Raw genomic sequence first — 18,639 nt, forward strand, 5'->3', positions numbered from 1 at the left:
TTAGCCATCACTGTCCTAAAGTACACCTGAAGTAGGACGTTAAAAAAACCCACTACAGAACCCAGATGTAATAGGTTGTTGAAGAGAATCCATAAACGTATCCTGATGTGTACTGAATTAGTAAATTATTACAGTGCTGCAATTAATTTCTGCAACATTCGCAAGATGAAAATTCCTTCTGTGATTTGGAATATGTACATAAGGAATTGCTTTTTGTCCTTTTATATTTTATAGTTCATTCTATTCTCTGAAGCAAAAGTAACAAATGCAAAGACCAAAATAACCTGGGACATCTTTGATCCTTAATGAAACCTAAACTACCCACGAAGTCAGCCGTTTGGGAAATAATTACCACACATTCTGTCTAACAGAGTTACACATTCTTTTTTATTTGGTACCATTCTTATTTTTACAGTGTGTAGAAACATACAGTACATATGAAACTGCTTTCTCCTTATACAGTCTGCCTTTTCTGCCTTCCACTGCAGTTAAGTCACCCATCTCAATCTGGAAACACTAATCCACTTTGAAATTGTTGAACCACTAAATGTAAAGTGTAGCATTACTTCCTTACAACTACTACTCCTTGGCTCTGAAAGTTAAATGCTATTACCGGGTACTTGAGAAACTAAAAAATACCAGAACTTTAAGCCACAAATATGTTGGTCATGGGAAACAGTGTCCTGAAAAATTTTGGGCAGGAGAAGGAGCGGAAGATAAGCATATTTTTTCTATTAAATATGATTGAAAAAAATAAATTTTATAACACTCAAAAAGATAATATCTCATGTTTATACTGAGGTAGATGAGTCTCAGAGTTTTGATAATCAGAAAGCATGAGCATTTGGCAAAGCTCAACATCATTACAATCTGCAGGGTATAGCAAATTTTAGGAAAAAAAGTAAGTCATCAGGGTTGAAACTATAAAATGGAAGCAGATTAAGAAACTGCATCATAGTGGGTTATTCTGAGCAAAGTCTTCCAGAGTTGACAGAAAATTACCTTATTTAAAGGTCATTAATGAGCACCTGGAGATTCTGCAGCAGCTCTGTAAAAGCACAAATTCTGGGTTGTTGTTTTTTACATTGCAATGAATATGCTAAAGTTGAGGCAATTTCTCTTATTATACTGATGCAACTAAAAGAATACATTTACAAACAGGCCTGTTCCAGACTTATTTTTATTTTTTCATTCAAAGGATCTCACACAATACTATCTGATTACAAGCCTCTGAAACAGAATAGAATATACATTGGTTGAATAAACCAACAAGCCACTCAAAGCATTGGTGGTTTAGGATACCATGACTCCTGCATGTTCTCCCTCCAGAGACCCATTTATGCTGAATCCTACTGTCTTCCTAAATGAAAGGAGCCCTTTCATTCACGGAATGGCCAGTCTACAGGCTACTCACTATTTATGAGCAAGATCCTAATGTTCTTTTCCAGGTGGGGCAAAGGTGAAGCCCCTGAAGCTCCTACCTAGAGTTCTCGCCATATTTTGCCTTTCCATATTTTGCAAAGAAATCAGATTCTCTGCAGTTTATCATAATCAACTTTCTCCAACAAACCTATATGGATAAAAGGGGTTGCGGGGGAGAACCCTGTTTGAATAAAAGTATGGGGGGCAGAGGGAGAAACAGTTAATGGTTACCTGTTGATGGATTTGTTCATGCCCACAGTTCACCTACTTTGTGCAACAGCCGGATATCTCTTATAAGTCAAATAATGAGATTTACTTTTTGTAGTTGTTACTGTACATAAAAATAAAAAGAGAAGAAACTTGTTGAGAAATTAATGTCATAAAATCGGGGAGAGGGTGTTTCTATCACCTTTTAATGCTGAAATGTACCTGTTTAGGGTAAATGGCAATTTGCATACATGTTAAAAATGGTTTATTATTAGTAGACAATCATCAGGTGATAAAGATGCACCCACTGTATGTAAAAGAAGAGTGTTTATGTGTTTGTGTGTGTATACACACACATATATATTGATCTGTTCTCTTCTGTAATTTAATCCAAGCACATCTCTTTACATATAGATTACAATTTTCCCTTGTGATTGCAGATTGTCCAGAAGAGTTTATCAATCATCAGGCAAACAGTGTAGGATAGCATATGTAGGATAGCAGAAGTCTGTCATTACTGACTTTCCTGTAAAATATTGGGAAATGATGAAAGAGTCCTACCACAACTTCCTCCAACCAGGCACCCTACAAAGTACCAATAATCCACAGTAAGAATGGGGATAATGGAAGTTTTAGAAAAAAATACATTTGAACAACCAAGGTAGGAAAAGAATGTCTTAACATATGCTGCTTGGTTTGGTGGGTTGGCAGATAATCCAACTGACCAATTTGGCATGTCCAAATAGAAACCAAACCTTGGGCTGGGCTCCTAACTTTCTGCAACATGCAATACTTCAAGGCATCTTCAGGCAGTATGACTACACCTCCAACAAGAAAGGAATTGCTCTTTCCCTGCCATAGTGACACCACCTCACCAGCAGATGTTTGCCATTTAAGCAGGCTGCTTTAGATCCAATAAAAGGGCATCCTCTTTCATCTCTGGTTTGATCAGGTTCTTCTCAGGAGGAATCATTACTTTCTCATCTGGCTGAGAAATGTGTTTTGATCCATCCCCTTTGTCCTTCTTCACTTTCATTATCACTTCAGTGTAGGAAATTTCTTCAGTGGTTGGTTCAGCTTCCCTACTTTCTGTTGCTGTTTCAGTGCCAGATTCTTGGGTTCCTTGTTGGCCATCAGCCCCTGGTTGCTCTTTAGTTTTCCTATACTTTTTCAAATTCTCCTTAATTGGTGTTACATTGGCAATGTTTTTCTTGAACCGTATCCCAGTCTGTCTCAGCCTCTCTCCTGATTGCCTTATTCGTTCCCTTCTCTCAGGTGTTACTATTCGAGTACGAAGCCTATCCACCTTATTGCCAAAATTTTGCCTTGTTTTCTGAAGGTTCTCTCTTGAAAATGCTTTTTTGATGATGTTGATGCGCCTTATCCCCAATTTCTTAAAACGGGCTGTTCGGCTTTCTTCTATGTAATACTCCTCATCAGAAGAGAGATCATCAGGTGGGCAGAAGGCATCTTCTGTGCTTTCCTCTTGTGTCCGGTCTTTGACAACGGTCAGAGAAGATGGACACTGAATGTCTTCCTACAAGTAAGAGCACAATGTTACATCTCTATCACACTTCTCAAAAATAGCTCAAAGTGAATTTAGAAAATTCCAGATATTTGTTGCCTCAGTCATTCTACTTTATGCTAAATTTTTCAGAACATTCACAAAGATTCAATAGCATAAAGCCAATCATTATTTTTGTTCTGTCCCTGTCCAAATAACTTTCTAATTTTTCACGTTAGGGGTTAGTGCAGACCATACCATATTCTTAAACTTTATTGATATTAACAATAGTTAATAATAACCCAGATTTGAGACCAGTTTTAAACCACGGTCAAGAAGAAATCCTGATGTAGCATAATGAGTCTTTTACAGTATAAATAAACGTATCTCTCTTCACCCCCCCCCCTCTCTCTCTCACACACACACCTACCTTATGGGCAGTAAATTTTTGATAGACCATTCATTATTAATTAAAAACAGTTTTGTCTATTTCAACCTTTGTTGTTTTCAGTACAGCTACCCTGGAAAACTGTAGAGTTGGGGTATAGAACCAAGTTCAAGAATATATGGAGAGTAAAGATGGGCAAGTTATCACAATCATAACCAAAAAGACACCCAATGGTTATTGTGCCTATGGAGAAAAATAGAGCAACAAGGCTTGGAATTCTACAGGTGACATTCTAGAAGTGTTCAGATCAGAAGTGGTATTCTACCATTTCAAACCAGATTGCCTGAACTGGTAGCGGAAATCGCGGGTGGCTCCACCCACCCATGCCAGGCTCTATGGTGTCCCATTTAGGCCATTTTTTTGTCAAAAGTGCATGCACGGAAGGATCTGCACATGCTCACATTTGCAAACCGATAGGGAAGGTAAGTGTATACCACCCCTGGTCCAGATCACCAAAAGGCTGCAGATTTACTTATAAAAGTGTAATATGTCCTTAAAATATTCTGTTTGATCTCTATATCTGAAAGAGAAACATCTTTCCCTAGGAGAGTCTTGTATAGTTCCAGATCTCAAAGAGAGATGCAAATGTGGCAGTAAATTCTGCTTAAATCCAGGGCCTTGCATTTCTTAGCATTCTCATGCATCTGGCTCTAAGATTTGGAGACTTCCTTGCATCAGGGAGAAGAAATAAGATATTCTAAAGGAGGGGAGCTCCCACAGAGAATGCTTGCTTCTGTGACTGCTCCCATCAGATCTATTATGGGGAAGGTGGCTTAGCATTTGCTCAGATTGCACAAGTAGATTGTGTTTGAGAAAGGCAGAAGCCTGAATTACAGTAAGATAGTTGATAAGGCTATTCCTAATACATCAGCTAAAGCTGAGACTATGGTTTCCAATTGCTCTTCTTGTAGGACGTTGAGTCCATGAGCAGCACAGGTTATCACCCTGGATTCTGCTTGGGACCACAAGTCAACTGAGAGGCAAAGCTGGTACTATTCCAGAAGCATCAGGCCTCTCAAATGTAGAGACTAAGGAAGATGACATTGATAGAAATATATAAGCTTTGTTGCCAAGGTTATAAGTAGTAAATATGGTTTAAGTCCAGAACATCGAGTTAACATTTTGAAGTGGTTCAGGCAGATATCTCCCAAAGTTGCAGAACCAAAAGAAGGAGAAGCAAGTCCTTGTTTTGCGACCATTTATTTAATAACCATTCAAAGTTATAACAGTACTGAAAAAAGTGGTTTATAACCAATCCTCACACATAAGACTGTTGTAGCATCCCCATGGTCATGTGAGCAAAGTGGCAACCCATATGTATTTACTACGGCTGCAGCAGCCCCAGGTCTAGGAATTGCCATTAACAACTTTTCCAGGAGCTTCCAACAAAGTCAATGGGGGAAACTGGATTCGCTTAATTGCCATGAGATTCATTTAACAACTGTGGCAAAAAAAATTGTAAAATCAGCATGACTTGCTTAGTGACAAGATTGCAATATTTAGTGATGGAGATTCGGTCCCAATTGGGACTGTGAGTGGAAAACTACCTTTGCAACACAATCAGATTTGCAAGGTTTATTATTATATTTAGTTTCAATAAAGGTACTTTTAGCTTTCTGTGGGGTTGATCTTTTTAGACTGGACTATAGTGGGACTAAAAGAACCAATACCTTGCTCAGGGTGCAACTGATCCTCTTTCTCCCCAGACCCTGCCATCATCCTGCCAGCAGTTTAGAACTACCATTGCATTCTCCATTCAACCTGCTGTGGAGATTCCCAATTGAGTAATATCACCTCACGGATACCTCCGACTGGCAGTTTACTTCTTTCAGAGACATCACAAAGATTTTTAATAGGAAAAATACTAAAACAGCTGGCATGCTCTAAGACCCAGCCTCTCCTCACCCACCTCAGTTACAACCACTCACTCAAGAAATAGAATCATCAGAGTATGGGATCTCAGACAACCCAAAAAGATGCTATAGGGAAATCTGGCAGCATAAGTATTATCATACGCTTCCTATTCAAGCTCTGCCATAGATCATCCATGAGGCTAGCCAATATGATTTGGAGCTCATAACATAGTCTAAAATCTGACTTTCACAGATCCCAAAGAGATTGAAGATAGATCCCATACTATTTAAATTAAGCCTCATTCAAGGCTGCTGGAATCTGCCCCCTGCAAAGGGGCATTGACTACAGCCCAGATGCAAGGATGTTCTGGAGATTAATAACTATCCTCCATCATTTGAAAATGTCAGAGAATGAACTTGGGTCCTTGTGTTTGTGCATCACGCATCCCTAGTATTTTCTAGAAGGTATTTTGCTCTTTAATGGAACATACAGCAGGAGAAGTGAAGTTCAGGAAAGGTCAGCAAATAATTCCAATTCTGAAAGATTTAGAGATATTGCCTAACATTTCACCCAAGACTTTGAGGAAAAAATGTAATTTGCTTAGTTCACCAGGCTCAGTTCTTCCAGAGAAAAGATAACTTTGTTGATTCTTGAACCATTACATGATAAACAAGCCAGAATTCCTTTGTTTCTGACAAAAGTATAAAGTACATGATAGATAGAAGTACATGATAGGAGTAATGTGATAGGATTCTATGCACCAACCTGAAAATGAGGTGGCATTCCTTAATTGTTCTGTTACTTATTTTAAGTTTGAGGGAGGTTTTTTTGAAACAAACCAATGTTAAGATTAACCAGATTTGAAATTTTAAAAAATTTAAATTTAAATAAGAAACATGTTTATCCAACCCAGATTTGAAAACATAACCTTCCCTCTCAACGTCTGGGAAAGATTAAACGACCTGCTGTAGTTTCTTGTTGCCACAAAACATGACTTCGCTGCAAATCAATCCATCCTCCACAAAATCCCACAAAATGGCTGCTTTCAGCTAAGCAAATTATATGAAGAAATTCATATGTATGCAATCACTGTATTCCTTTCTTTACTCAAAAAACTATGCTTCAAAGTCATAGTCAATTTCCTATTATCTATTAGGGCAATGTCTCCCAAATAGAGCAGAATATAAAACTATTGCTTAATACTGGCTTTTAAATCCTGATTTGTTTGGAAGCTATTAACCATAGCTCAACTAATAGCTCAACTGTCGTTTCCTCCAATAATACTAAGCAACTTCTTTCAAGCCTTCTGTCAAAATCACAACAAAGCAAAATTTAACCTGAAGAATTTGAACTCTTAGACATTATACAAAAATCTAAATAATATTTAAGTCAATGTGACATTCAATATTCTTGTCAATGAAGTAAGATTATTGACCAATTGTCCAACTAAATCTCTTGGAGGAAGGAGAGAATTATCAATCAATTGGCAATTAAGGACGATGTTTGCTGGTTTCCACCAAACTCCATATTCAATGATGATCAATCACTTTTGGTGAAAGTGCTTTCGATATTAATCAACTCTCTGTCCAGTATTCTTCTGTGTTTTGGTACAATTTTGTGCTTTGTTGAGTTGGAGCATATGCTAAACATTATGGAAAATGCAAACATATTGCTAAGCCTAGCTAAGCCGAGGGACCATTCAGCCACTTGGCTATTTATACCCTATCTAGCGATGATTAATTCTGCTTCCTGAATATTAGATCTTTCTCTATGAAGAACAGACATAACTAGAGATGACATTTTTAAATTTCATAATCAACACATGCTAGCATAATTCAGAGAATTAATATACATATACATAATTTATTGAGTTCCACTGTTACAGCATCAAAACCCATATATGCGAGAGGCACATAAATGTACCTAAGACTATAATTTATTGCTTTTATAAGTGAACCATACCATCCACAATAAAAATGAAAGCAAAAAGTAATGCAGGATGATATTTTTTTTCCATACTGAAACATGACAGCCAAAGTCTTATGTCTTTTAAAAACTGGCTTATCTGGAAATAATAATTCTCATGATTTCAGTGCACTCACAGGAACAATCTGGCCAAAAGTCCTTACTGCTAAAAAAAAATTTCTTTTTTTAAGGAAGCATTTACACAAGCATCTATCATTCTCATTTTGAAAGAAACATGAGTTCAATAGGGCTCATCGCAGCAAACGAGTTGTAGCTGAAAGATATTTAGATTGGAGTCTGCCCAGAGGTGGGTTGCAAATCCCGGCACTACCAGCTCGCTTGTACGCACACACATGAGCAGAAGCGTCTGGGTGGGCGGAGCCTCCTGCCACCGCCACTACCAGTTCGCCCGATCCAGGCCGAACCAGGAGCAACCCACCTCTGATTCTGTCCACTATTTGTTTCTAGTGCAGCACATCAATTTTCAATGAATGTGGTATGTCAATGTCCTCAGAGTATAAAAAAATCACACAAATGAAAGCATTTCATGTATCTTCAAGAATTTTGATAAATGAAACAGCAATATTTTCCCACTCAGTTGTTATTCATTGAAAGGAATATAATAGTCCAATGGCTAAAAGTGAAAACAATGAAATACCTGATGACCTTAACGAGAAGGAAGGAGTCTGACTCTCTAACAGGATTTGGGATTCTTAAGCACACTACTGCATTTGCAATTTCAATGCCCCTGCAACTAAGCACAATGTTAATTATATGGGCAGAGCATACAAAATCAGTGTTATGCACAAAAAAACACTTTGATTGGGACAGAACCATTCTGAATAACAAATTAATTTAACACAAGAATCATTCACTTCTTTTCCAAACTGACACTGAATTTTGGAAGGCGATTAACTTTATTTCCCCACCTTATTTTGAGATGTCCATTTAAGTGCCAGATTTTGTTTTGTTTTGTTTTAGACAAAAAATATGTTTCTTTGTGGGAAAGGGAATTTGGAAGCAAACTGTTGCATAGAAAAACAGCAGAGAGATAGGATACTTATATTAAAGGCAATTGGTTAGCAAAGATAACACAACTCAGCTCTTAGAGGGGAGGGGGGGGAATACCGCATAATTAATGAAAGCACTATACTGTGCAAAGAATTGCTGAGGCTGAATTCTCTACTTAACCCCCTGAAAAAATAACAGGGACGACAGTCACGCCTGGAATACTAGTCATGATACCCAACTGCCTGCCTCAGATTGCCTTTCACAGATGCAACACATAGTCTCGCTGATCTACACTTAATCTCATGTTGGCTGGCTGAGAGACTTCCCGAACTAATAATAGACTGCCTGCCTTGCCACCAGTGGATTCAAGCTCCAGCACATTCAGAAGCAAAAAATCAATGCTGGAAAACCACAAAGCATTAACACATTTTGAGATGGAGAGGGCTTTTTTTAAAAAAAACATTCTTTGCATTGTTAAGCAAACCAGAAAGTGTGAAGTTGCAATAGGAGGTAACAGCAGGTGTTTTTTTTTAAAAAAAAAAAGTTTACCTGGTAAATGACAACACGAAACTTGTTTTTCCTCAGCATTTCTTCCTGTTTGGTCTCCACCTTCTGCACATTAACATTCTGCTTCTCTACTCGGGCTCTCACTTCTTTGACCCGAGCGCTAACTTTGTGTGTTTTCTCCAACAGCTTGTTAACTGTGTATCCTGTGTTGCCATGGGCCTGAGCCAGCTTTAGAATGTCAATCTGAATGGTCTTGATGGCGTCTTCCATTTCTCTGTGGCGCTGCTCAATCCGTTTTTGACTGGCCTGCACGCTGTCTACTATGGTGGCTACCTTGTCCAGGACTCTGACAATGGTAAACGCAGCGTCTTGCTCTTCTTCATCATCCGTGATGCTCGACTGGCGATTTGGGTGGATTTTATCAATTTCCAGGGTTGCACGATGATCCATACTGCCCGTCTTCAGATCAGTCTACGGGAGTTGAAATATAACAGCCGTTCAAACCTCAGTGGGACAATCCTGGCACTGATGCCAGAAGGTTGCTCGACAGCTGTCTTTAAGGGAATGTTCAAAAGCAGGGTCTGAAACTCCACCCCAATACACTTGTCAAATATTTATACCCACAAAATAGCCACGCCTGATTGTTCAAGTGCCTCCTGTAATATGAACCCTCTAAAATTAGGAAGCAGCACACTGGGAAATGAACATGCACTGAAAGAAGCACATTCCTATAACCAATAAACTTTGAGTTAATTTAGAAACAGTAAACAATATTGCAAAGAACTAACCCACAGTCTATTAAAATCCACGTTGCTCCTATTTTAATTTTAAATTTTTTCTTGTGTTCAGGTGGTAGGGAGAGGATCAATGCTTTCTAACAGACTTTTGACAATTGAAATGACATTTCCAATTTTCTTTCCAAATACATAGGTTGCGCCTTACAATAATGAATAAACACATTTGGGACAGATTAAATAAGAAAAGAAAAACATTGCATTGGCATAGTTTTCCAGTTGAAATATTAAAAGCCTTTTTATTGAACAAATTATTTATTCCTACATGCAGAATTGGAAAGCCTAAAACTACATGTTAAACAGTTGGAACACACCCTAGTTACATTTTAGCTCTGAATCTTCCAAACAATTACTAACATCCTATTAATATAATAAATACAACCAGCAGACTTTATTTGGAGACATTCTTAGCTCTTGAAATTATTCTTGACAAGAGCACAAAATCTTTTATACTATTTTTGTTTTTTGCATTTTAATCACAAAGACTATACAATTGTGTTTGCTGATGTGAAAACAGGTATCTTCTTTAGAAAACTGTAGTAAATATGAAAATTGTTCAAACAGTGGCTAACACAGCTACATCCCAATCAGGTATGTGGATTATTAACATAATTCTTAACAAAAAAGCAATATATTTGTCTCTCCAGGACAAATGTGCTCTGCTCAGCTGAGCAGTTCTTTGAATAATGAACTGTATATTATAATTATTATTTTACAATTTAAAAATAAAGTGTCCGCTATTTATGAAGAAGATGGCACTGAAACCTGGGCCATATATCTTGGATTGGATCCAGACTAAAGAGGCAGTCCTTTACATACTTACCTGGGAATAATTTCCATTAAACTGAATGGGACTTATTTCTGAGTAAAGATGTATAGGATTGCATTTTAAATTAATTGCACAATTTGTTTTCATTGAAAACAATGGGAATTTAGATTAACTCGTCCACTGATTCTTATGAGCGCTAGGTAGAGCTAACGTAGTCTGGATTCAGCCCATTCTAAATGTTACAACTACACACAAAAACACATCTCCACATTTCATGCAATTGGCAGTGTCTAAAAAAATCCATTACTAAGTTTTAAAAACATTTAAATATCTACGGTATTTAAACACAGTGTCTTCTAGTTCCTCGTAAGAAAAGTATGTTGTAAACATCTTTACCCTTTTTGCTAGGAAACATGATGGGCTCCATTTTCATTTGTTGAATAACCATTGGTGAAATGTCTCTCTTTTCAAAATTCTTACATTCCATGATTAAAGCACAAGTCTTATCAATATAACCATGGGATACAAATACAAGAAATAAACTAACATCTTCCTCAAACCATGAAATGAGAAGTTACTAGAGCAGTCCATAGCTGTTAGCTGCTTCCTGGAATAAAACGAGACAGAGCTACGCTAAAAATAATAACAATAATAATTAAAATGTCCAAAAATAAGGCCTCTGAAATAAATATTTCCATTGTTTTAAAAAAAGTTAATAAAATTGTACATCACATGGTCAATGTAGGTATAAAAAAAATGCCGCTAAACCATTCTGGATGACGTATCTGAAGTAAAGTGGCCTAGATTTTGCTTCTGCCGCCGTCCTCTGTTGTTTTGGGGACATTTCCTGTTATCAGAAGCAAGCAGGAGAGAAAAATGAGTCAGTAAACCAAAGTATTTAAAAGCATTTTTTCGCAATTAGAGGTAGTCCTGGCTTAGTGACCCGCAATTTCTGTTGCTAAGCGAAGCAGTTCCTAACAAAAATATCATGTGACTCAGGCGACAGGAAGTTCTCCAGCTGGACAGACATGCAGGATGTGAGCTCTGAAGAGCCTCACATGAACCCTGTCTGACAAACCAACTCCTTTTTTGGATCAGAACCCTCCTGGAGGTGGGGGGTGAAGAAGGGGCAGCATCTCATCAGACCCAGGGGGAGGCAACAGGTCCCTCGCAGGTCAGAGATTTGCCCTCTGAATCATAGTAGGGGCGACAGCATGGCAACATGGCTGTACAAAAAGCTGGCTTCCAGCCAAAGCAACTGAACAGGATGTGAGGTCGAGATGAAAGACTGGTAAGAAAATTCATTTAACCCACAGTCATAAATCAAAGCTTGGAAAAGGCAAAGAATCTTGAGAGTACAAATAATATTAATAGACAGATCTTGATTTTGGCAAAAGGAAAGAAAGAAAGAAAAATGGAGGGTTGAAACACTAGCCCCCCAAAAATACATTTGTTTGAAACAATTTGGACAGAAAGGGAGAAAGCAGAGAAGTGACAAACCCACTCAAATACAAACTCTAAATGTGGTTCTGGATTTGAAATAGAAACCAAACATTCCAAAGGAATTAACTTCGTCCGAATGTCTTCCAACTAATATACCTTAAGCAACTCCAATTAATGAGAGGAGAAATGCAATAATGGAGAAAGATCAAGGAAAAAAACACTATTTTCTCACTGACAACTGATAACTAAACTTGCCTGTGCTTTAAGTTTTAATTAACCAACTGCCATAAATCAGAACTTGGAAAAACATACACGGGTTTGTCTGTATGCAAGTGTGTTCCAATTGATATATTTTGAGAAACTGTGGCCAATGAAAGGTGGATAGTGGCAAGGGAAAAAATAATAACAAGGTCAAGAGCTGGAAAAATACGAAGGTTTTTTTCTTTTTTTCTGGAAAAGATCAAGATGGCTCCAGCTTCTCTTCCATTTTCATATTAGTTGAATTAGCTAAATTTGAGGTGGACCTGAACTTTGAAATAAGAACTCTATAACTAACTGAAATTTTGTAACTGGGCATTAAGGAAGAACAAAAGACCAAGATGGCTCCCGTTGTTCTTCTCCACATCAGCTGAATTAAATAAATTTAAGGTGGACCAGAACTCTGAAATAAGAACTGTATAATTAACTGTAACTTTGGAACTAGACATTATGGAAAGGTGGGAATTTAAAGAACTACATGAAATTATAAAAAATATGCATAAATCATTAAAATCAAAACTAAATAGAATTCTGAATTCAGAGAAGCAGGTATTTAAAGAGGAAGGGAAGGAAGAAAGGTGGAGAGATAATGAAGGGGTAGAAACGGTTGGAAATAAAAAGCAGACAAAAAACTCCATTGCGTTTGGCAGTGGTCTGGGGAAAATTGAAAAGGAGGAATGTGTCTCAACAAAAGGAAATAAAAAGCAGACAAAAGATGTTTTGGAGGTTGACAGTGGTATAAGGAAAATTGAAGAAGGAGGTTACGCCCCAACAAAGGGAAATATAAAAGATTTCTTTGACGATGGTTTGGGGAAAATTGAAGAGGGGGAACATGTCAAAACAAAGAAAAGGGAGAAGGCAGGAATAGAGAAGGGGGAAAAAGACTTACTAGGAAAAAAAATCAGACAACTAGAAATTGTTATATGGGCAAACACAAAGCTGAGATAAGGGGTTTACTCCTAAATATGACAATAAAATTAAGTTGCTAACTGATTGATTATGATAATGAAAAGATAATTAAATAAAGGTTAAATATATGGAATATGGACAAATATGAAATTGATATGGGGAGATTGTAAAGCAGAGGTTTGTGATTCACTTTTATACATGATAATTAAACTGAGTTGCTAATTGATTGAATATGACAATAGAAGGACAATTAAGCATGGGTCAAAATATACGAAACATGGACATATATAGAACTTCTAAGATGATGAACAAAGTGAGATGTGTACCGCTTGTTATTCTATATAGAAGATTAAGGGAATTGTAATGAACATTGAACAGTAAGGATTGCCACTTATAAACAATTAAGGGTAACCTAAACCCAGATATGGAAAAACGGAGAGGGAACATGAAATATACTTAAAATGGGAAACTATTGAGATTTAAAGCCAGAATCACAAGGTGTGGGCATGTAAGGATGCATAATTATATAAATATAATGATGAAAATAGCTGGGAATTGTAACCAGGGCTACATCTTGGCCAAAATGAGGCTGGGGGGTGGGTGGGTTTAAAAGTATAATGACTATATATGTATACTTTTTTTCTCTCTTTTAAAAAAAAGAAGGAAAATGTATGTTAAAATTAAGGAAGTATAAATACCATCAACATAAAATGGAGCTCGCTCAGAAGCTGAAATACACCAAGTAAATGAGATGAAGAGTGTGAAGCAGAGGGGAGAGGTAAGGGAAGAAGAGAGGGATAGGAGAGAGGGTGGGGGGAAGGGGAGGAGAGAAAGAAGGAGTGGAAAGGGGAGAGAGGAGAAGGAGAGGAAGGGGAAGTAGAGAAAAGAAAGGCAACAGAGGGAAGAAAGGAGGTAGGGAGGGGGAGGAGAGAGGGAGAAGAAAGTGATGGATAAGGAACAAACATGGTGTATGGAGAGCAGAAGAGCCAATAATTGATTAATTGATGTAAACATTTAATAATACAATATGATGTTGGCTATGTAATAGTATACATGTGGTTATGTTATGAAAATCAAAAAAATAAAAAACTTTATATAAAAAAAGAAAATATCATGTGACTCTGACAGACTTATGCTGTCACTTCCCATTGAGTCATTAAGTGAGCCACTGTAAATTGCTAAACAAGATATTGCATGAACATGACTTGCAATTTTAAAGCCATTGACTTGGCTTGCCAGAAGTTGGTTGCAAAGCACACAAATATTAATCATGTGACACTGGAACACTGTTATGGTTTTAAACACCTGATGCAAAACGCCCAATAGTTGATCACATGACTATGAAGATCAATTATTTGCAATGACTTTAAACACCAGCCCAGGTCATAAAGTTATTTGATCAGTGCAGTTGTAACAACCACAACAGGGTAGTGATTAAGACATGTCTGACTGTCTGTATTCATTAATTTATTTATTTGGTTTCTCTGCTGTTCTAATCAGCAAGCGAGTAGCTTATATACTTTGGGCATTGATTAGAGTAAAAATACAGTAACTGTTGATAACAGACACTACAACAAAAAAGCCATTGCAACCAGTGCTCCTATTGGGAATCTCAGGAACATTGCAGGAAAAATGTTTGCAGCAGCTTCCACCAGCAAATAAATTCTTTTAAAAAAAAAGAATAGATACTCTCTGGTATCTATTTAATAGGGGGGAATGTAACCATACTCCATATACAGCCCCAAGCCCCCACTCTTTTTTATAGCTGCAGACATTCCAAGATATTTTACTCCTCCTCCAATCAGGAAACCTCCTAGTTATAATGCTTGAGTGTCCAAATAGACAGAAAGGAAGTGTTAATTCTAACTGAATGAATGAACAAATACACACAATACTACAGCTAAGAATGCTACCCCATTTCTTCCACTTATGTCACTGTCATAGCCCTTATGGTCTGTGATAGATGAAAACAATATTTTTAAACATTAATTATTGTGGAGGGAAGATAATTAGTGTTTCTTTTGTAAGTACAATTAATGTAAAACCTCTACAAAGAATACATTTGAACGGAGTACCCGATGCAATGATAATGTAGAACCTGTTGCCAGCTCCTAATATTTGGAATTTCTGTATTACACACTTTTCTGAATCCTTTGATGTCAGACACTAGTGAGGCTCTCCTTCCTTTTGCTTGGAATTATCTGGGGGAGTTGTAAATGGGTATGCAGAATGAGAAAGAAGACATTCCAGGAAGAAGATTAAGAGTCATTTAATCAAGAAGCCCCTATGAATCATGCTTGGCATCGTTAACCATAGTTATGGCTCACTAGCTCTGCTCTTTCTCCCTCTCTCTTGATAACCCTGTTTGCCTAAAACAATGTTTCAAACAGTACTGATGGTCAAGTGCCAGGATGAGAAATTAAGCCCTAAAACTTATTATCAAAGACTGAAATCCTATATACATTTACTTGAGATTAAGCTCGTATAACGTGGTAGGATTTATTTTTTAATAAATATGCCCCAAATTTAAGTTTATAGGTGAATACATGTATTTTCCGTATATCTCAAATCTGATCCTTTTAACTGTTTTCCTGGAAAGCCATATTGCTGATGAGCTTGTAAAACTGCCTGAGTTTAAGTGTATCAGCAGAATGAAAAATTAAAGATAATTTTATTTTGCCTTATTGAACAACTTCAAAATTATTTGAATTTCTTTCTTTCTTATAAGCCCACTCTGAGTTTGTTGCTAGAACACAGGCCATTCACTACCAGCTATCAAAGAAGAGAAGTTAAGAGAATTCTAAACTGATATGAAGCCCATTCTAGCTGTAGGAGACCCCTCATACTCACTAATTCTGGGTTAATTTCAGCAACTGGAGGCAGTTTGTGTTGGGTAATTTATTGCCTATGTTGGCCCTGATATGTCATCCAGCCAAGCAAGCAAGTGCTGACCTTTGAATTATATTTTGTTAATGCTGTAGGATAAAGCTTTGGGGATGCAAAGCAGAAACCTATTTTGAGCACAGTTATTGTCCAGCAGGTTGACTGATGTGTGAGATCAGTTTTTTGAAAAACAATGCAAGCCATATGAGGAAGCTTATTGCTTATAGCAACTTTACAGAATAGATAAGATGTAGAGTTATAGAATAAATACATGTGGGTGGGTGTGCCTTCAGGTCAGCCTGTGGTTCCTAGTGGCTGCCTAGACAAGTCCCCGTAGGTTTCTTGAAAAGGTTTTTTTTACAAAAGTGGTTTGCCATTGCCTGTTTTCTAGGGCTGAGTGAGAAGGACTGGCCCAAAGTCACCCACCCGGGTTTGTGCTTAAGGCAGGACTAGAACTCATAGTTTCCTGGTGTCTAGCATGGGGCTTTAACCACTGCATCCAACTGACTCTCAAAGGCACATAAACCCAGTTTCTAAACTCACTAAAACTGTCGCTACTTTGTTTGACAGCAGACAGGCCTTCTCCTTCACTCCTGCACACCATGCAATTGAGATGACAAATGTATTTATGATTTATTTATTTATTCAGTTCCTATAGCCACCCAACTCAGTCAGGTAAGAAGGCATCTACAACCTCATATGTGAGAAAATGTTCTTGATAGCCCAGTACGCTTTCATGTTTTCTTGTTCAAAAAGAATATTGTATGGAGATCCAACCACATAGTATGACTCACACACACAGAAGAGAGATTCAAATGGTTGCTTCACCATGAGGAATTGGAATTAATCCTGGGAGTGTAAATAGGGCCACAGAGAATCTATCTTTGACATGGGCGTGGATGGGCAAGCAGCAATCCTGTAGAGGTATTTTAAGCCATAGCATGGATTAAAGGAACAAGAAGGGCTGGTATGTATATCATATTCCAGAGCCTGATTTCCCTTCTATTTCTTTGCTGCACTTATTCCACCCCTAGAAATATCTGAGATGAATGAAGCCAACATTCCTCCTTGTAAAGCATTTTAGCAGAATTTGAGATCAACGTTATAGAAAGGGGGACAGGCAAAAAGGAAGATGAACAGAAAGGAAATAGGTTAATTCCAATACAGTATTGATGTATTTGTATCTCAATGCCAATATATTATTGGGGATGCAAGTTAGTGCCAGAGTGAGAAATTATCACCCCACCCCCCACCCCGCCTCAGTTTTCATTCATTTCAATGAAAGAATATTTGTTTTCAAAATTATTTGAAATAAGAAATTCTCACAAGTGGACTATGTCATTCTTGCACTTATTTGATTAGAAGCTGACCAAGGATACGTGCTCATTTTCTTTATATAACTGTACCTTTCATTATATAATTATATCTCCAGTGATTTGCATCCTATGCTTCAATTAAATCCTAAGAAAACTTAGGGAGAGAATTCTTCCTTTTGGCTTTTTTCAATAGCAATGCAGCTGTCATTGCTAAGGGGCTGCTAGAGAAATTCTCTGTCCCCTTTCTTCCTGTGCCCATTTTACATTTAGTAAATAATTTTGAAAGACCTTCTGCACTGAGCTTTAATTCAAAAATGTTGTTACATATACAAGTTTGATTTAGGACTGTGGCATCTTGTGACATTTACATCAAGAATACTTACCTAAATATTTTACCTTGATAATAATAGAACACATGTGTGCACTAAATATAGACTCAGAATGTATATAAGTGTTTCACACATATACACCTACTTCCATGAAAAGAGAGTGAAAGAGAGAGCGCATTTCAAATAACGAAAGCACTTATTATCTCAATCCATGAAGAAAGTAGGTGGGAAAGTACAAATCATGCCCCTAACAAAATAAAAACCAATAAAACAACAAAAGATACCTCTTGTGATGTTGTGCCTCTGAACTTACCGGGTTATACACATAACAATTGCAACTATAATGGCAATCTGGACAGCTCCAATTATTGCTGCAATAAGCACGTGAGTGAACTTTTGTCTACTCGGGACAACATAAAGTATGCTAAAGTCTGTTTTTTCACAATGTTGTCCTGTGTATCCAGATTCACACCTAAAAAAGAAGAGTAAAAGTCGTAGGAGTATTTTATATATAATAATATATACAGTACTCTGTGCGTGCGTGTTGTATAGTAAATACATCATTGTTAGAATAGTAAAATAGTAAAAAAGCTCTACATTAGATAATAACAATAGAAACAACTATTAAGCATAAGCAAAAACATTATGGAAAACTTGTTAGTAGTATCTTCTCTCCTTCCCTTCTGTTCCTTTTCTCAATTGTTCACTGCAATTTATTAATACTTTACACTGAACACTGAATATTATTGCTAATATTTTTTCAAATCCTTTTGTCTATTTTTTAATTGGTTCCACAATGTATTCCCTGCAAACCATATTCCAAATGTCTAAATATGCTGGGTTATATAATGTGTTGTATATAAGAAAGCCATTCCTGCCTAAATTTCTGTTGTGGATATATAACCCACCATTGTTCCTCTTTTCCAATGATTTGTTGAATTTGTTCTTGTAAACTGTCAGCAAACTCAGCATATATTCCAACAAATTATGATATATTTCAAGTATGTTTTCTGAGATTCT

At 37.1% G+C, this 18,639-nt stretch overlaps 2 protein-coding genes across 2 annotated transcripts in view; both read right to left on the reverse strand.

Moving 5' to 3' along the window:
- Positions 1-368: 368 nt before the first annotated feature.
- Positions 369-9,368, reverse strand: CAVIN4 (caveolae associated protein 4; the record flags this gene model as incomplete). Its single annotated transcript, XM_081952520.1, has 2 exons — positions 369-3,166; positions 8,961-9,368. 2 exons carry the CDS (start codon positions 9,366-9,368, stop codon positions 2,522-2,524), a joined length of 1,053 nt encoding a protein of 350 aa, XP_081808646.1. The 3' UTR covers positions 369-2,521.
- A 1,820-nt stretch (positions 9,369-11,188) lies between these two features.
- The window catches only part of TMEFF1 (transmembrane protein with EGF like and two follistatin like domains 1), a 155,956-nt gene continuing 148,505 nt past the window's right edge, over positions 11,189-18,639 (reverse strand). Inside the window, exons 9-10 of the mRNA XM_081952519.1 lie at positions 17,933-18,091; positions 11,189-11,328 (exon numbers count right to left, since the gene is read on the reverse strand). Coding sequence (XP_081808645.1) covers positions 11,244-11,328; positions 17,933-18,091 — 244 coding nt within the window. The 3' untranslated portion in view covers positions 11,189-11,243. The remainder of the gene's footprint in view (positions 11,329-17,932; positions 18,092-18,639) is intronic.

Source organism: Natrix helvetica (genome assembly GCF_964273705.1).
Source record: "Natrix helvetica genome assembly, chromosome: 4".
NCBI classification, from domain to species: Eukaryota; Metazoa; Chordata; class Lepidosauria; order Squamata; family Natricidae; genus Natrix; species Natrix helvetica.